This window comes from Leucoraja erinacea, chromosome 16 (assembly GCF_028641065.1).
Source record: "Leucoraja erinacea ecotype New England chromosome 16, Leri_hhj_1, whole genome shotgun sequence".
NCBI classification, from domain to species: Eukaryota; Metazoa; Chordata; class Chondrichthyes; order Rajiformes; family Rajidae; genus Leucoraja; species Leucoraja erinaceus.
Window position 1 is genome coordinate 45,390,392 of NC_073392.1, and position 20,746 is coordinate 45,411,137.

Here is a 20,746-nt window from a genome sequence, read left to right on the forward strand (position 1 = left end):
CAGATTCCTTAAATTCAAATTTGTAATTTCTTCTGTAAGATTAAACTTAAGGTTTCAAATTTAGAATATAATAACCCAGGGTATCATCCTCATAAATTAATTATCCATGTTCGTATGCAGCATAAGACATGGATTGACAATTGGCAAGTGGCATTTGCTGAAGAGAAGTGCCAGGCAATAGCTATCTTCAACAAAAATGAGTCTAACAATCTTTGCTTGGCATTCGACAGAATTCCCATCACTGGGTTTCTCACTAAATACCTGGGTTCACCATCATTAATAACACACTGACCATCTGAAAACTGTAACAAGTAATTTACCTCCCAAAGTTACAATGCTTTGAATGCTTACAATGAGTACTCATCATTTAAGTTTACTTTGGTTATAGATACAGCATGGAAACAGGCCCTTCAGCCCATCGATCACCTGTTTGCAATAGTTCTATGTTATCCCAGTTTTCCATCTGCTCCCTACACCCAAGGGCAATTTACAGGGGCCAATTTGGGATGTGGGAAGAAACCAGAGCACCCGGAGGGAACCCACACGGTCACAGGGAGAATAAGTAAACTCCACACAGACAGCACACTTGGATCGAACCCAGGTCTCTGGCGCTGTGAGGCTGCAATTCTACCTGCCGTGTCACTGTGTCACCCTTAAACATAGAACCATTTAACATAGAATTGTACAATACCTAAATGGGCCCTTTGGCCCACAAAGACCTCACTGAACATGATGCCAAGTTAAACCAGTCTCCTCTCTCTGCAGGTGATCCATACCCCTCCATTTCCTCCATACCCATGTCTATCCAAACCCCACCATCATATCTGCCTCCACCATCATCCTCGGTGCTGTGTTCCAGGCATTCACAAGTTTCTGTGAAAATAATTTGCCTCACACATCTCCTTTAAACTCTTCCCCTCTCCCCTTGACTATACCCTCTAGTCTTTGATATTTCCAACCTGGGAAACAGCTTTTGCCTGTCTACCCTATCTATGCCCCTCTTCATTGTGTAAAGTTCTATCAGCTCTCCCCTCAGCCTCCGAAGCTCCAGGAATAAATAATTCAAATGTGTCCAATCTCTCCTTATAATTAATACCTTCTGATCCAGGTAGCATTCTGTTAAACCTCTTCTGCACAGTCCCCAAAATCTCCACATCCTTCCAATAAAAGGGCAACCTGAACTGCACACATATTACTTCAATTGTGCTTTAACCAAAGTCCTATGTAGCTGCAACATAACTTACTGATACTTACACTCAATGCCCTGATTGATGAAGGCAAGCATCCCATATGCCTTCATTACCACTCCATCTATTTGTGTTGCCACTTTAAGGGAGCTGTGGGCTTGGACTCCAAGATCCCTCTATATGTCAATGCTGCAACCTGAATGCATACAACTTTCAACAAAGCTCATCAAGCTTAATACCAACCCCCACCTTGAATTTGTATTCCCTCTGCATCTGTGTATTGTGGTTCCAGTCTGAACCATCCACAAAATGCACAGCAATTTCTCTTCAAAGCTGCTTGGCAGCTCCTCGCAAACACCTTCATCTGCAAGTTACCCTCCATCATACTTCATTCTGGTGGGGAACTATATATCCAGTCCATGATCAATTCTGGGTCTAAGTCTGGGAATTCTCTGCCAACCATGCTGTGGAAGTACATTCACCAGAAGGAATGCAGTGGTCCAAGACAACACCTCTCCACCACAATCACGGGCAACTAGGATTAGGCAATGAACTTGTCAGAAGCACTGCTGTCTCACAGGCAGAAGAAAAACATTGATATTGCCGTCTTTATCAGAGTAGACATTTGCATTTGCATTGAGAGCTCACATTTGCTGCTCAAAATTCTAATTCCATACCAGACATCTGTGGAGGTTTCTTGTATTCTCCACGACTGATCTGCTGTGTTAAAGTTTTGTAACTCTGACTATCAAATGGCATTGTTCCATACACCAGCGTGTACAACAGGACTCCTAAGGCCCAGCAATCAACCTAAAACAGAATGAAATGCGTGATGATTAATCAGTATGAATATGAAAATACAAACGTTGGCTTAGTTGACATGTTATATCTAAATCAGGAAGTATTTTGTGCGCTTGTGTTTGCGAAACAAAGGTAATGGACTTAATTTAAAAGTAAATAGTGTTAAAGTTTAGTTTTAGTACAGTTTGGAGATACAGCATAGAAACATGCCTTCGGTCCACCGAATCCATGCCAGCCGTCGATCATCCTAGATCTATGTTATCAACATTTTATCACAAACACACTAGGGTCAATTTACAGAGGCAATTTACAGTTAACCTACAAACCTGCAGATATTTAGAATGTGGGAGGAAACCAGAGCAAGTGGAGGAAACCCGCGAGGTCACAGGGAGAACATGTGAACTTCACACAGACAGCACCCGAGGTCATGATTGAACCCGGGTCTCTGTTGTTGTGAGGTAGCACCTCTACCACCTGCGCCACCCTACAAAAGTCTTTCAATTACCAGTTTCCTTTATTTTATAATTTATTATTATTTATTTTTTTTAAACTCAGGACTGATTAACAATGTGGGGCTATCTATATCCATTCAAGGACTGGTGTTTTTTGAATAGTGGTAGATATTAGCACCAAGCAAAATATTTAAATATCCTCTAATCTTGGCAAGTGTGGTGGGGGCAGAGTTACAAACTATGGATTTGCAGACATTTTAACCGCAAAGCAGGACTAATGGAAACATTCGGACATCTATTTTATTAATTGAGTCTACATGCAACCAAATTCGGAAAATAAGGTCCACAGGTTGCACTGACTAAGTGGTATTGATTTTCTCTTGGTCGATAATGTAAATGAGCTGAATAACTCTGAGCTGACGTACAGCAAGGGGCAAGGGGCAAGGTGTTTGCAGTATTTCCAGCAGTTATTAGGCCACATTCTGTGATCAATAAATCTGTTCAACATTAACCTTGAAGAAGATTCCCATATCTTGCGTAAAACACAAAGTGCTGGAGCAGCTTAGCAGGTCATGGAACATCTGGGTGGCACGGTGGAGCAGCGGTAGAGTTGCTGCCTTACAGCATCAGAGACCTGGGTTTGATCCTGATGATGACTGCTGTCTATACGGAGTTTACACGTTCTCCCAGTGACCGTTTGTGTTTTCTCCGGGTGCTCCGGTTTCTTCCCACATTCCAAAGACATACAGGTTTGCAGGTTAATTGGTTTCGGTAAAAATTATAAATTGTTCCTAGTCTGTCAGATAGTGCTTGTGTATAGGGATCGCTGGTCAGCATGGACTCAGTGGGCTGAAGGGCCTATTTCAACCCTGTATTTCTAAACAAAACTAAAAAACTGTGGAGGGAATGGGTAGGAAATATTTCGGGTCGGGACCCTTCTTCAGACTCTTTGGTAGCGATCAATCAATATAGAGTCACAGAATCATAGTCATACAGTGTGGAAACTGGCCCGTTGGCCCAACCTGCCAACATGTCCCAGCTACACTAGTCCCACCTGCCTGGGTTTGGTCCATATCCTCCAAACCTGTCCTATCCATGTATCTGTCTAACTGTTTCTTAAATGTTGGGGTAGTCTTTGCCTCAACTACCTCCTCTGGCAGCTTGTTCCATACATCCACCACTCTTTGTGTGGAAAAGTTACCCTTCAGAATATTTTTAAATCTTTTCCCCTTCACCTTAAACCTATGTCCTCTGATCCTCGATTCACCTACTCTGGTCAAGAGAATCTGTGCATCCACCCAAACTATTGCAATAAAATGGGGCAATAGGGTTTCAGCCCCATTTGGGGTTAACAATGGTGTTAGACAAGGGGGAATTTTGTCCCCAGTCCTTTTTAATCTATATATTGATGATCTGTCTAAACAATTGAAAGCCTGTAACACTGGGTGCGTGATTGGTAATATTTTAGTGAACCATATTATGTATGCAGATGATCTTGTGGTCTTTAGTCCATCTAGCGCTGGTCTCCAGCAGCTCCTTACTATATGTTCCGTGTATGGTGTGGAACATGACATTAAATATAATGCTAGTAAGAATGCTGTTATGGTCTGTAGAACCAAAGAGGATAAATGCCTAAAATATCCTGATTTTAAATTGTCTGACAATAATCTTAGTGTCTGTAATAAGATAAAATATCTAGGGCATATTATTACAGAACAAATGACAGATGATGAGGATATTTATAGGCAACGACGCATGCTGTATGTACAGGCAAATATCCTCTTGCGTAAATTTGGTGCGTGTGCAGATGTGGTGAAGATGTCGCTATTTAGAGCATACTGCACACCACTCTACACTGCGCACCTGTGGTCGAACTATTTAAAGACAAGTATGCAGAGACTAAAGGTGGCATATAACAATGCCATGAGAACACTGCTAAGGCAACCAAGATGGTGTAGTGCCAGTAATATGTTTGTGGCTGCAGGAGTCAGTACTTTAGAAGCTATCCTAAGACACCACATGTATAAATTCATTTGCAGGATAAATGACTCTAAAAATGTGCTTATTGTGGCCTTGACAAACATAAGGGTTAGCACTACACGCTACGAATCCCAGTTGTGGAGACACTGGTATCGTTGCCTCGTTGTAGGACATTGATCATCTTTTAATCTGGATTTTTAACTTAAGTATTGTGGGTTTAAAAAATATATAAATTATGATGTTTGTATGTGATATACCATGATTTTATTTATATTCATGATATTTGATATGCTATGCATTTTGAATGTAATGTTGCCCCTTGTCTGGACCTTGAGTCCGTAATAAAGTTTATTATTATTATTATTATTATTGCTCTCATTGTTTTATACATCTCTATAAGATCTCCCCTCATCCTCCTGCACTCCAATGAATAAAATCACAGCTTACTTAACCTTTCCCTATATTTCGAAATGTAATTTATCTGAAGCTAACCATATGATTTTGTTCAGCAGAAACTTTGGGCTGAGAAAAATGCTTTTATAAAGCTGATTTGGTTAATAGTCTATTCCCCTCACTTACCTCGGGGCCTTGGTATGGGAGTCCATTCACTATTTCTGGTGAAGCATAAAGGGGGCTTCCACAGTATGTCTCCAAAAGGCGATCCTCGTGATACAAGTTCGACAAGCCAAAGTCAGCGAGCTAAGCAGATATCCATAAAATAAGAAAGAAATAAGATTATTGATGGTCTGTATAAATTCAGCTGCTCATTGACATTTGAAATTGACAGAGAAGGCATTATTTAATTTTCTATTAGCTGGGCAAAAGAAAAATTCTATACTTGGTCAGATTTTTGTATCACATTTTGGAGCGTGTAACTTGGAATTTCTTTCCTCTCTCAGAGGATAATAGATCCCTGGAATCCTCTATCCCCGAGGGTGTTGCAGGTCAGATCATTAGATATATTGAAGGGGGAGATAGATAATATTTGAAAGGTCAGTCAATTGAGGGTTGTGGGGAACTGGCACAGAAGTGGAGTTTAGACCAGCAGAGATCAACCATTATCATATCGTGGGCAGCACAGTGGCACATAGGGCAGCACAGTGGTGTAGCTGCTGCCTCACAGTTCCGGAGACTCAAGTTAAATCCTGACCTTGGGTGCTGTTTGTCTGGCATTTGCATGTTCTCTCTTTGACTGCATGGGATCCACCCCCCCCCTCCCCCCGATGAAATCGCCCCTAATGTGGATGAGATTGGATGAGAAAATGGGATAACATTGAACTAGTGTGAATGGATGGATGATCGATGGTCGGCGTGGACTCGGTGGAATGAAGGCCTGCTTCTATTCTGTATCTCTAAATTAAACTAAACTGAATAACAAAGAAAGCTTCAACGTCTGGTTGCCTATCCTGCTCCTATATTCTTTTGTTATGATGTTCAAAGGCCAAATGTTATATTCAGCAAGCAGTATCAGGTTTTTCCATACCTATATTGTAAATGAGTTGAATAACACTGAACTAAAGTACAAGATGGTATCATGTTTCCAACACCACTCAGGCCAACTTCTGTGTTAAGTAAAACGTGTTTCTGCTGCACTTGAAGAAAGCTTCACACATGTATCTAGTTATTGCAGCATGAGTTTCCCCTTTATCCATCTTAATTTCATTTTGGCATCTGGATTAGAAGAATTCTGGCATACAATAATCCAAACAGTGAAAAAGTCTCATGACTGCAAACTAGGAAGTAAAAGCTCAAACTATAAATATTTTGCATATAGCACATTAATATCATGCACTTCAAATTAAGATGGCATGTGTGATGCATACATTGGGGGGGAAATGAATTATGTAGTTTTGAAGATATTTCTGCAGAACTTGGAGTCCATAAATAACAACGTTTTCTGATTCAGTGCAGTAATCAGCAGGAATCACAGTACAATATGTCAATAACACTCAATTACACATGCTTCAGCAAAGACTATTTTTCAAAGAGCTTATGGTTAGAATAGAGAGCAGACATTCAAACTTGTTGATTCAGTGCCTTCAATAATATTTCCATGTGTAGATTTTAACGGAGCACAAATGGAGGAGCATAATCCCATGCAATGGGATTTGATGTTTCACTGTTTATATACAGACACTAGTGTCCACTCTATGACACCAGTGTTGGCCACAGTCTGCCAACATTGCCATCATTGTAACTACAAAACCCTAACCTGTAATAACAAGGAATTGTTGGTGCCAGTTTATCAAGGAAAGACACAAAAGAGTAACTCAACAGTTCAGGCAGCATCTTTGGAGAACATGAATAAGTAATGTTTTGGTTTGGGACTGTTCTTCACTTATGCTCGGTCTGCCAATACCTATGGGGTGTCCTGGTTGTTAATAATTTAAACTCCCCTCCCCATTCCCATTCCAACATCTCTGTTCTGGGAGAGTGAAGCCACACGCACACTGGAGGATCCGCTTGGGCAGCTTATAGCCCAGTGATATGAACATTAAATGCTCCAGTTTTAGGTAGCTTCTATAAACACCTCCCTTTCTCCTCCCTGTTCTCTCCCCTGAACACTTCACCCCTTACTTATTCCTCTCAGTCCCTTCTCCCGAACCCCGCCTGTCCTTGCACTGGTTTCTGACACCCCACCCCCTCCCCCAAAAGTCTTTCAACAAGCTTCACAGTTCACTATGTATCCCTTTTGGGGTCACACCTGGTTAAATCTCCAGCCTTTGTCCAACAATCTGCCTATCAGGGAACCCCCTCACCTGAGGTCATCTTTTGTTGGCCATGATTTGTCTGGTCCTCTCTACCAGCTTTCTTTCCTGCCCCCCCCCCCCCACCCCACATTCAGTCTGAAGAAGGGTCCTGAGACAAAACATTACCTGTCCATGTTCTCCAAAAATCCTAACCTACCTAAGTTTTATAATATATTAACACTATACCCTATTTATATAGCAGTGTACCTTGTTTATATCAGTGAGTTAGTAGTTGCATGACATCTAAGGAACATTCGAAATGGCTGGAAATACTGGAGCCAATTTGTAAAACATTCATCCCATCTGTTTTGGACTGACATTTAAATGTTCCAGAGTGAGTAAGAATGTTGTGTGAGTGAAGTCTGAAGATTTCTTAATGGTGAGGTGCGTGTTGTGCATTTTAATAAGAAAGAATATTTGCATGATTGGCATTCTTTAAATTCCACTTACTTATTTTAGTCTTGGAGTTCTTGCCAAATAAGGGATTGTGTTCTTAGCTATTTTTGAATTATTTTGTGCAGTCTGGGTGCTATTTTTTGTACATGATTCAGTTAAATTCATTGAAAAGGATTAGAGATTAGTCATATTTAATCCGAATCTTCTTTGAAATCCAATTTTACGGAGAAATGCTAAATATTCAGCTACCTTTTATTTTTCATTAAATGTTCATTGTGGGAATTATGTCATGTGTGGCGTATTAATATTTTCCAATAATTGTCATTTGCTTTTGATCTTCCGAAAATGTATTAATGTACTAAAGTGAAGCCTCCACGCTGCTGATTCCCACTCGTCTGGGTTTGACTGCACTGGGTCCTAGAGCTAGTCTACCCAACCCTAGTAACCTCAGTGGCTGTTCCCCTGGGTCTTCCCCATCCCCCTCAAACTATTTGACCCCTGGTCTTCCCTACCCACACTACAGCCCTCATACCCCCTCACCCCCAGACCACCTCCTACCCCCCCACCACACATCGCCTCGTCCTCAGTCCACTCACCAGCCTTCCTCCGGCCCCAACCCCCATCTCTGCCGGGTGTTCACCATCCCCCCCGACCTCTCCCACACCGAACGGTCTGTCCTCAGCAGAGGTCTTACCTTTGTCCCCCTCCGTCCCCACCTCAATGAGTTCCGCGCCCACCACAACTTGGAGCGCTTCTACTGTCGCCTCCGCCTCACAGCGCACTTCCATGGGAAGGAGTCCTCGCCCCCCCCATTGATGACCCCTTTCCCCGTCTCCAACGCACCCGCTCCTCGTGGAACCCCCCTCGTAACCTCCCGGATTTGGAACTCTTTATCCAAAACTGCCGTTGCGACTTCAACTGCCTCAACTTCTCCACTCCCCTGTCTCACTCCAATCTCTCCCCCCCTGAACGCACTGCCATTGACTCACTCCGCAACAACCCAGATTGGGTTATCAAACCAGCCGACAAGGGAGATGCCGTGGTAGTCTGGCGTGTCGATTTCTACAAAGCTGAGGCCACGCGCCAACTCTCGGACACCTCCTCCTACTTACCCCTGGTCCATGACCCCACTGACGAGCACCAGGCCACCATCTCTAGCACCATCACCGATTTCATCAACGCCGACGCCCTGTTCCCCCGAGCCTCCAACCTCATCGTTCCCCAGCCCCGCACGGCCCGATTTTACCTTCTCCCCAAAATGCAAAAACCTGACTGTCCCGGTAGACCCATTGTGAAAATGAAATGAAATGAAAAAAATGAAATGAAATCTCTCTGAATTGTCTGTGCCTGTTCGTGCCCCACCGAACTCATCTCCACATACCTTGACTCCATCCTATCCCCCTTGGTCAAATCCCTTCCTACCTATGTTCTAGACACCTCAGACACTCTCCGCCGCCTCCACGCATTCTCTAGGCCCTCACCCCCTCATCTTCACCATGGACGTCCAGTCACTATACACCTCCATCCCCCACCACAATGGCCTCAAAGCCCTCCGGTTCTTTCTCGACCAGAGGAGCAACCTATACCCAGCCACTGACACTCTCCTCCGCCTAGCGGAGCTGGTCCTTACCCTCAATAACTTCACGTTTGACTCCTCCCATTTCCTCCAAATTCAAGGCGTAGCTATGGGCACACGCATGGGCCCCAGCTATGCCTGCCTCTTTGTAGGGTACGTTGAATAATCATTGTTCAAGGCGTACCGTGGCCCCATCCCCGACGTCTACCTCCGCTACATCGACGACTGCTTTGGTGCCACCTCCTGCACCTGCACACAACTGACTGACTTCATCCGCTTCACCACTAACTTCCATCCGGCACTCAAATAAACCTGGACCATTTTCGACACTTCCCTACCATTCCTTGACCTCACTATCTCCATCGCAGGTGACAGACTTCTGACCGACATCCACTATAAACCCACTGACTCCCATGGCTATCTGAACTACACTTCTTCCCACCCTGCTTCCTGTAAGGACTCCATCCCCTACTCCCAATTCCTCCGTCTATGCCGCATCTGCTCCCAGGATCAGGTGTTCCACACCAGTGCATCGGAAATGTCCTCATTCTTCAGGGAACGGGGGTTCCCCTCCCTCACTATAGATGAGGCTCGCACCAGGGTCTCCTCCAAACCTTGTAACACTGCTCTCTCTCCCCACCCCCCCACTCGCAACAAGGGCAGAGTCCCCTCTAGTCCTCACCTTTCACCCCACTAACTGGCACATACAACAAATAGTCCTCCGTCAGTTTTGCCATCTCCAACGTGACCCCACTACTCGCCACATCTTCCCATCTCCCCCCCTGTCTGCCTTCTGCAAAGACCGCTCCCTCCGCAACTCCCTTGTCAATTCTTCCCTTCCCTCCCGCTCACCCCCCCCTTCCCCGGGCACTTTCCGTTGCAACCGCAAGAGATGCTACACTTGTCGCTTTACCTCCCCCCTCGACTCCATTCAAGGACCCAAGCAGTCGTTCCAGGTGCAACAGAGGTTCACCTGCACCTCCTCCAACCTCATCTATTGCATCCGCTGCTCTAGGTGTCAGCTGATCTACATCAGTGAGACCAAGCGTGGGCTTGGCGATCGTTTGCCCAACACCTCTGCTCGGTCCGCATTAACCAACCTGACCTCCCGGTGGCTCAGCACTTCAACTCCCCCTCCCATTCCGTATCCGACCTCTCTGTCCTGGGCCTCCTCCATGGCCAGAGCGAGCAACACCGGAAATTGGAGGAACAGCACCTCATATTCCGCTTGGGGAGCCTGCATCCTGGTGGCCTGAACATTGAATTCTCACAATTCTGTTAACCCTTGCTGTCTCCTCCCCTTCTTATCTTCCACCCCCTATCAGTCTGAAGAAGAGTTTCAGCCCGAAACGTTGCTTATCTCCTTCGCTCCATAGACGCTGAGTTTCTCCAACATTTTTGTGTACCTTCGATTTTCCAGCATCTGCAGTTCCTTCTTAAACACTTAATGTACTTACAATTTATACAACAAAGAAAAAAGCCCAAATATCCTGACGTGGGGTCTCAATCTCATGTTGGCCATCCCTCTACCTCTAAAGAAGCTGCGTAATTCACTAAATTCCTCCAGAAGTTTGTTTTGTGCTCCAGAGTACAACATCTGCAGTCTCTTGTGTCTCCAAACCAAAATTATTCTATTTGGATTTAGGTTTAGGGTTATTATTGTCAGGTGTACCGTGAAGTACAGTGAAACGCTTTGTTTTGCATGCTGTCCACGCAGATCAGAGGTACTATACATAAATACAGCATAATCCTGTCGAACACAGATATAGCAGAGAGGGCAATTGGGAAGTTACAGAGTGCAGAATATATATAGTTGTCAGCATTTTAGTGCATTGAGTGCATAGACAGATGAGTTACAATGCTGACAACTATATTCTTTAATGCATCAATCGTTCGAGTTTTAGGGAAAAACCAAGTCCTGGGGGGACTCAGCAGGCCAGGCAGCATCTGTGAAGGGAAATGGAGAGACAATGTTTTAGGATACAATGACTGCTCATTTCCCTCTACATATGCTGCCTGGCCTGTTGAGTTACTCCAAACCTTTGTATTTGCCCTAGATTCCATAATCTGCAATATCTTTTATTTCCATTCCAAGTTTGGGAATATTAAATATGTTATGAAATATGTAAACAGCTCTTGCTGTTTGCCATTCCTGCTCATCCCAATTCATTGTCCATTTCATCAGAGATCAAAAATGGAACATGTCCATGGAGGCAAAATATACTAATATCCAGAAAAATGAACCAAAGATGATCCTCATCATGATAGATAGCTACCATTGGGTGTGGACCCCACATAAGCCACAGTTTCGGAATATTCCTTCCAGCTGGTCTCTACTATCCCCCCCCCCCCCCGTACAACAATTTGAGGCGGGATCTCATTGAAACCTATTGAATAGGTAGAGTGGATGTGGAGAGTAGTGGTATATACTAGGACCTGTGGGCAAAGCCTCAGAATAAAAGGACATACCTTTAGAATGGAGATGAGGATGAATGTCTTTAGCCAGCAGGTGGTGAATCTGTGGAATTCATTGCGCCAGAAGGCCGTCAATAGATATTTTTAAAGCAGAGATTGATAGGTTCTTGATTAGTAAGAGCGTCAAAGGTTATTATGAGAAGGCAGGAGAATGGGGTTGAGAGGGGAAAATAGATCAGCCATGATTGAATAGCAGACCAGACTCGATGGGCCGAATGACCTACTATCTTATGGTCTAATTTGTGCAAAAGAAAACATATGTACAACTATTGAGGGTTTGCTTGCTTGATGGTGAGATGGGCTGTCCCTGTCAGCTCCTTCACGCTCGATCAGAGACTAAACTCCATCACATGACGGCCTCACGGTGGCTGTGAATGCATATTTGTCAAGGAATTTTGTAAAGAAATGCCGTGGTCCTTGTCAGGGTTCATCCCATACAACTGCTACACAGGATTCTGTGTTCGACAGGATGTTCCCAGGGACACATACTGAGACGAGCATTAACTGCTGCCAGAGGGTCATTAACTCAGCGAGAGAAGCAATTTGGTCTGCCAGAAAATCACTGGTCTCCTGAGTAAGGAGCCTTCCACAACTTAAAGTTGCAGGGAGTTACATTCCAAGGTCCAGGACTACGTGCTAAGATGCAGCCACAGCACTGGCTACATGGAGAAACACCCCTGTTTAAAGCAGGCAAAATGTGTAGGAGGGAACTGCAGATGCTGGTTTCAAACAAAGATAGACACAAAAAGCTGGAGTAACAAAGGCTCTGGCAGCATCTCTGGAGAAAAGGAACAGGTAATGTTTTACCCGAGACCCTTCTTCAGACTGAAGGTCAGGGGAGAGGGAAACTAGAGGTATGAAAAGGTACAGAATAAATCACAGCCAGCACCGATGAGTCAAGAAAGATGGAGCCCACAATGGTCCATTGTTTGCTGTGGACGAGGTGATAATGAAGTGATACAAACAGTGAAACTAGCAGGATGACTAGGGTGGGGCGGGAGGGGGGGGTGCGGGAGACGGAGAGAGAGGGGAAGCAAATGCTACTTGAAATGAGAGAAATTAGAGAAGGGCAGCATAGTGGTAGAACTACGGCCTTACAGCGCCAGAGACCCAGGATCGATCACGACTTGGGGTGCTGTCTGTACGGAGTTTGTACGTTCTCCCCGTGACCTGCGTGGGTTTCCTCCGAGATCTTCGGTTTCCTCCCACACTCGAAAAACGTACAGGTTTGTAGGGGTGATTGGCTTGGTATAAATGTAAATTGTCTCAAGTGTGTGAGGGATAGTGTTAATGTGCGGGGATCACGGGTCGGCACGGACTCGGTGGGCCGAAGGGCCTGTTTACGTGCTGTACCCTAAACTAAACTAAGACACCATTATTCATGCCACTGGGTTGTAAGATGCACAAGCGGAATATGAGCTTCTGCTCCTCCAATGTATAGGTGACCTCACTCTGATAGTGGAGGAGGCCCTCTCACTACAAACCATAGCATACTGAAGGGCAGTTTGGTGATGCAAACTATCTAGAAGTAAAACCGTGATGCCAATACAATGTAAATGATATTGTATTAATGTAACGCTCTGACATGAACTGTGAAAGACAATATGTGAATATACTGCATCATACATTTTCAGATTTAACATTTATATTTTTGGGAAGATTACTTTGCCAACCACTTTTCCCCAAACTTGATCTAATCATGCCATTGATACCACAGAGAACTCCAAAGAACTCCTCCTCTCAACCAGCAGCTCAGTGTGATTAGATTTATTATTTTCTCCGATTCAGCGACTGTATTACTGATTAACGCACAGATTAAGAAGGTTCTCAACTCGAAACATCACCCACTCATAGAAACATAGAAAATAGGTGCAGGAGGCCATTAGGCCCTTTGAGCCAGCACCACCATTCATTGTGATCATGGCTGATCATCCACAATCAGTAACCCGTGCCTGCCTACTCCCCATATCCCTTGTTTCTGCTAGCCCCCAGAGCTCTATCTAACTCCTTTTTAAATTGTGGCAGAGAATTCCACAAATTCACAACTCTGGCTGAAAACGTTTTTTTCTTATCTCAGTTTTAATTGGCCTGCCCTTTATTCTTAGACTGTGGCCCCTGGTTCTGGACTCTCCCAATGTTGAGAATATTTGTCCTGCATCTACCTTGTCCAGTCCTTTCATAATTTTCTATAAGATAACCTCTCATCCTTCTAAATTCCTGTGAATACAAGCCCAGTATTTCCAAGCTTTCCTGATTTGACAGTCCCTCCATCCCAGGGATTAACCTCGTGAACCTACGCTGCACTGCCTCAATAGTAAGGATGTCCTTCCTCAAATTAGGGGACCAAAACTGAACACTGTACTGCTGTAGATTTGGGAGGAACAACAGCAGCAACAGATTAGCAGGAGATACCACTGATTGGCTCTAGCCCAAGTGTGAGGAGAGGGGTGAAAACAGTTGAAAACTGAGGAATTGGCTGTGTAAATTGGTAAATCAGGCAATTTATCAGTCAATTTAAGCAGGACAGCTCTTTGCGAGCGGCAGTGAGTGAGCGGCCTAGTGAGGGAAGTGCCCTGTGAGAAAAGTGTGAGTCTTTGGCTCGAGAGTCTTCGGAGAGGAGGCTGAAGAGAGGAGACCACGCAATACGCTTGAGAGGTGCTGTCGCCGAGGGAGGACGGACGGAGCCGCGGCTCGAGAGACTAACAGAGACTAACGGAGGCAAAGAGGTTTGCCACGCACTGCAAGGGAGCAGTGGACCAGACAGGAAGAGCGGACGGAATTACCACTAGACAGCCAAACCAGTAGGTAATTTACGGCTGGGGTGAGTACTTTCCCATTTATAGGAGGTAGGATTATATAAATAAGGGGTGTATCAATACAGTAGGGGATTCTTAAATAGGACCAGTTAATTACTTATATAAGATGGGCGGTCAGGAGATGTGCCAATACTGCGAGATGTGGGAATTTGTCGACACCATTGATGTAGAAGATCCCTACAGCTGCAGTAAGTGTTTGAGGCTAGAGGAACTCCAGCTCCGCATTGATGAGCTGGAGACCCAACTTCATACGCTGCGGTACATCAGGGAGGGGGAGTATTACCTGGATGTTTTGTGCCAGGGGATGGTCACACCGACCAGTTTAACTAATTCAGTAGGCAGTGAGCAAGGAAAGGAAGGTGTGGCCATAAGCGAGGCAGGTAGGGGGAACCAGGAGGAGATGCGGCAGGAGCCACAGCCCTTGTCCCTGACGAGCATGACCGAGGCTCTTACTCAATGTAAGGACGGGATCAGGGGCTGTGGGAGGGATGAGCAACCTGGCTGCAGCACCGTGGATCAGGAGGCCATTCAAGAGGGGGGAGTTAGAAGAAATGCCGTAGTGATAGGGGATAGTATTATTCGGGGGGTAGATAAGGTTCTCTGCGGCCAGCAGAACATGTCCCGAAGGCTGTGTTGCCTACCCGGTGCTAGGGTTAAGGATATCTCTGCGATGCTGGAGAGAAATTTGCAGAGGGAGGGGGAGGATCCAGTGGTCGTGGTCCATGTGGGGACCAATGACATAGGAAGACGAGGAAGGAGGATCTGCTGAAGGAGTTTGAGCAGTTAGGGAATAAATTAAAAAGCAGAACCTCGAGGGTACTGATCTCCGGATTGCTACCTGAGCCACGGGCCAAATCGGCGAGGGTACGTAAAATTAAAAAGCTAAATGCGTGGCTCAAAGACTGGTGTGGGAATAATGGGTTTGGTTTCTTGGGCCACTGGCACCAGTACTGGGACAGGGGGGATCTGTTCTGTAAGGACGGACTTCACCTGAACGGTGCTGGGACTGGGGTCCTGGCAAATCATATAACTAGGGCAGTAGAGAGGTTTTTAAACTAAGTAGCGGGGGGGAGGTAACAAGGGGGGTAATAACGGCAGGGGTAGAGGAAATAGAGCAGGGTATCAGTGGGGAAGCGGAAAGTCAAAATGTGACAGGAGACAGAATGTGTGAAGATAAAGCTTTAGATGTAAAAGGGGCAAAAACGGAAAGGAAGGGTAGTAAAAATCATCTGAAAGTGCTTTATCTCAATGCACGGAGCATTCGTAATAAGATAAATGAATTAACGGTGCAATTAAGTATATATAGTTATGATATCGTGGCCATTACGGAGACATGGCTGCAAGGGGATCAGGACTGGGAGTTAAATATAGAGGGGTACTCGACAATTAGGAAAGATAGACAGGAAAGAAAGGGAGGAGGGGTGGCCCTTTTAATAAGGGAGGGAATAACGGCAATAGAGAGGAAGGATATTGCGTTGAAGGATCAGGATAGTGAAACAGCTTGGGTACAGATAGAGAATAATAAGGGGAAAAAAACACTAGTGGGTGTAATTTATAGACCTCCAAATAGCTGTGACGCTGTTAGTCAGAACATAAATCTGCAAATAGTTGACGCATGTAAAAAGGGAACTGCTGTAATCATGGGGGACTTCAATTTTCATATTAATTGGGCAAACCAAACTGGGCAGGGTAGACTAGAGGAAGAGTTTATAGAATGTATTAGAGACGGGTTCCTAGAACAGTATGTCACAGAACCGACAAGGGGGGAGGCAATCTTGGATCTGGTCCTGTGTAATGAAGCAGGATTAATTAAAAATGTTATAGTTAGGGACTCGTTGGGAACAAGTGACCACAATATGGTCGAATTCCATATTCAAATAGAAGGGGAGCAGGTGGAAACTCAGGCTAGGGTGCTTAGTCTAAATAAGGGGGATTATGAAGGTATGAGGACTGAGCTGATCAAAGTTGACTGGGATAGCAGACTCAAGAATAAGACGGTACATGAGCAGTGGTGTACGTTTAAGGGTATACTGTATAACCTTCAAGAAAAATTTATTCCTATGAAGAAAAAAAAGGGGTAAGGGTAAGAACAGTCAGCCATGGCTCAGTAAAACTATAAAGGATAGTATTCGGCTGAAGGCAAGGGCATATAAGGTAGCCAGAGATAGTGGGAGGGTAGAGGATTGGGAAGCATTTAAAGGTCAGCAAAAAATAACTAAGAGATTAATTAAGACGGGGAAAATAGACTATGAAAGGAATTTAGCGAACAACATAAAAACTAATAGTAAGAGTTTTTATAGCTATATAAAAAGAAAAAGGGTGGCTAAGGTGAACGTTGGTCCATTGGAGGGTGAGACTGGAGAGTTGTTGGTGGGGAACATGGAAATGGCAAAGGCATTAAACGAGTATTTTGTATCAGTCTTCACCATAGAAGACACAAAAAATATTCCAACGCTGGATAAACAGGGGGCGGTAGGAATGGAGGAGCTAAATACTATTAAGATCACCAAGGAGGTGGTATTAGGGAAATTAATGAGACTGAAGGAGGATAAATCCCCTGGGCCTGATGGATTACATCCAAGGGTCTTGAGGGAGATAGCGGTGGGGATTGTGGATGCATTGGTGATAATTTTCCCAAACTCCCTGGAGGCAGGAACGGTCCCAGTGGATTGGAAAATGGCCAATGTAACACCTATATTTAAAAAAGGAAGTAAACAGAAGGCGGGTAACTATAGACCGGTTAGTCTAACATCGGTGGTGGGTAAAATGTTAGAGACAATTATTAAAGAAACACTAACGGGGCACTTGGATAAACATGACTTCATCGGACAGAACCAGCATGGTTTTGTGAAGGGGAAGTCCTGTTTAACGAATCTGCTCGAATTCTTTGAGGAAGTAACAACCCGGGTGGATAAAGGGGAACCGGTGGATGTGGTATACTTGGACTTCCAAAAGGCTTTTGACAAGGTGCCACATAAGAGACTATGGCTAAAAATAAAAAATTATGGGATTGGGGGTAATATATTAGCATGGGTAGAGGATTGGCTAACAAATAGGAAGCAGAGAGTGGGGATAAATGGTTCATACTCGGGATGGCAACCGGTAACTAGCGGGGTTCCGCAAGGGTCGGTGCTGGGACCCCAGTTGTTCACAATTTATATAAATTATTTGGAGGAGGGAACCAAGTGTAATATATCAAAATTTGCGGACGATACAAAAATGGGAGGAAAAGTAGGGGATGAGTAGGATAGGAAGAGTCTGCAAAAGGATATAGATGAGCTAGGTGAGTGGGCAACAACTTGGCAGATGAAATTTAATACTAATAAATGTGAAGTCATTCACTTTGGGAAAAAAAATGATAGGGCAAGTTATTTTCTAAATGAGGAGGAGCTGCGTTGTAATGCAACGCAAAGGGATCTAGGGGTATTAGTACATGAATCACTGAAAGTTAGTATGCAGGTGCAGCAAGCAATCAGGAAGGCCAATGGAGTTTTGGCCTTTATTGCTAGGGGGATTGATTATAAAAACACGGAGGTCTTGCTGCAGCTGTACACAGTATTAGTGAGACCACATTTGGAATACTGTGTACAGTTCTGGGGTCCATACTTAAGAAAGGATGTACTAGCCCTGGAGGCAGTGCAGCGAAGGTTTACAAGATTAATTCCTGCAATGAGGGGATTGACATATGAGGAAAGGTTAAGTAGGCTGGAACTCTACTCTTTGGAGTTTAGAAGAATGAGAGGCGATCTCATTGAAACATATAAGATCGTGAGGGGCCTTGATCGGGTGGATGCACCAAGGATGTTCCCAATGATCGGGGAAACTAGAACTAGGGGACATAGTTGCAGAATAAGGGGGGGCTCTTTTAAAACTGAGATGAGGAAGAACTTCTTCACCCAGAGGGTGGTTAATTTATGGAATTCACTGCCCCAGGGAGCAGTGGAAGCAGAAACTTTAAATATATTTAAGACTAAAATAGATGGTTTTTTAGCTGCCAAGGGGATAAGGGGCTACGGGGAGAGGGCAGGGATATGGACCTAGGTATGGTTAGTATAGTAAGACCTGAGTGATCTCCTGGACAAGTGTCGATCGCCTAGATTGGGGTCGGAGAGGAATTTCCCGGATTTTTTTCCCGAATTGGACCTGGGTTTTTATCCGGTTTTTTGCCTCCCCCAGGAGATCACGAGGTTCTTGGGGTGGAGAGGGGTGATAGCGGTATAAAGGGGAGGGTAGTGTCTTGTGTTCTGTGTCTTGTGTCTACTGTTTGTGGGTAAGTGTGTCTGTTTAGTGTTCAGCCATGAGCAAATGGCGGTGCGGGCTCGACGGACCTGGTGGTCTACTCTCGCACCTACTTTCTATGCTTCTACAATACTCCAGATGTGGTCTCATCAGGGCCCCGTACAATGTCATCCATTTTACTTGTCAATTCCTCAAACAATTCTAGAAGATTAGTCAAGCAAGATTTCCCCTTCATAAATCCATTTTCTCCAGAGATGCTGTGGTCAGACACTGAGTTACTCCCGCTTTTTGTGTCTATCTTAAGTTTAAACCAGCATCTGCAGTTCCTTTCTACATGATTAATCTTGCAGGATGAGTAAGTGATCTTTTTCCTTCAAGCCGTTGGATTTGTTTTGCTGTTGACCTTTCTGGGTTTGAGAATACAGTCTAAAAATTCATGAGATGAATATTCAAGGTGAATGCACATCGTTTACCCAGGGTAAAGGAATTTAAGAACCAGAGGATTTAAGACGAGAAGGGAAAGATACCCGAGGGGTAACTTTTTCACTGGGAAGGTGATGGGTATATGGAATGAGCTGCCAGACAAAGTAGTCGAGGCAGGTACTTTAAAAAAAATTAAAATACATTTGGACAAGTACATGGATAGGAGATGTCTAGAGGAATAGTAAACCTCAATCACATGCTAGAAATTCTGAGTATTTTCTTGGATAGTTGGAGAGAATCTGCTGGGTTAGTTCAGGGTAGATGGTTGACATGATTTACTGGAATCAAGAAACAAACTGCTGAAGGAACTCACCAGCCAGGCAGCATCTGCAGAGGGAAATAAACAGTTGACATTTCGAGATGACATCCTTCATCTGGGCTCATGTTCATAAGTGGTAGGAGCAGAATTAGGCCATTCGACCAATCGAGTCTACTCCACCATTCAATCATGGCTGATATATCTCCCCCTCCCATTCTCCTACCATCTCCCTATAACTCCTGATATCCGTACTAATCAAGCATCTATCCATCTCTGCCTTAAAAATACCCATTGACTTGGCACCCATTCCTTCTTTCCAGAGATGCTGCCTGTCCCGCTGAGTTACTCCAGATTCTTGTGTCTATCTTCGGTTTAAACCAGCATCTGCAGTTCCTTCCCACAAAATCCATTGACTTGGTGTCAACTGCCTTCTATGGCAATGAATACCACAGATTCACCACCCTGAATCCTTGGACTGAAAGATTAGAGGGAAAATACGAGGAACCCTGAACAGGACACACTTTCAGAACATTGTATTTCAAATTACTTTGAGCAAAAATAAATTAATCCATCTTCCTTTTGCTCTTTCCCCTATGTCCAATGATATTGGCTGTTCTGCTTAGCAACCTGACTTCAGAAACAGCCAAGCCCCAAGAAGGAATTGTGAGATCTAGGCAGTGGTGGAAAAGGTTTTAAGGAGACCCGAGGGGCAACTTTTTCCACAGAGAGGGTGGTGCGTTAATGAGCGTGTTGCCAGAGAAAGTAGTAGAAGAGGTAACAACTACAACATTTAAAAGACATTTGGACAGGTGCAGAGATAGGAATGGTTCAGCAGGATATGGGCTAAACACTGGGAAATGGGACTAGTTTAAATAGACAATTTGATCAGTCTGAATGATATGGGCTGAAGGGCCTGCTTCCATGCTGTATAACTCCATGATTCTCTGCCTTCACTGATTTATATACTCCACTACAGCGAGAAATAAAAACCAGTACAGACAGGAATCTCAATCCAGTCAATGTACAAAGTTTGTAGAAAGGAACTGCAGATGCTGGTTTATAACAAAGAAAAACACAGAGTGCTGGAGCGGGTCAGGCAGCATGGGTCGGGACTGCTACATTTATTGCTATATTTATTACTATGAATATATCTGACGAAGGGTCCTGACACGAAACATCACCCATCCTTTTCCTCCAAAGACACTGCCGGACCCGCTGAGTTAATCCAGCACTTTGCGTCTATCTTCCATGTACAAAGTTGTTAGACCAGGTTTGGCATCAACAATACAGAGGCAGGAAAATAGTGACAAAAATAAACCAACCTTCACATTA

At 44.4% G+C, this 20,746-nt stretch overlaps 1 protein-coding gene across 1 annotated transcript in view; it reads right to left on the reverse strand.

Annotated features, from left to right (window-relative positions):
• The window catches only part of LOC129704906 (NUAK family SNF1-like kinase 1), a 70,648-nt gene that overhangs the window by 5,992 nt on the left and 43,910 nt on the right, over positions 1 to 20,746 (reverse strand). Inside the window, exons 4-6 of the mRNA XM_055648317.1 lie at positions 20,737 to 20,746; positions 5,000 to 5,119; positions 1,865 to 1,997 (exon numbers count right to left, since the gene is read on the reverse strand). The exon at positions 20,737 to 20,746 is cut by the window's right edge and continues 56 nt beyond it. Of these exons, the coding sequence (XP_055504292.1) occupies positions 1,865 to 1,997; positions 5,000 to 5,119; positions 20,737 to 20,746 (263 nt within the window). The remainder of the gene's footprint in view (positions 1 to 1,864; positions 1,998 to 4,999; positions 5,120 to 20,736) is intronic.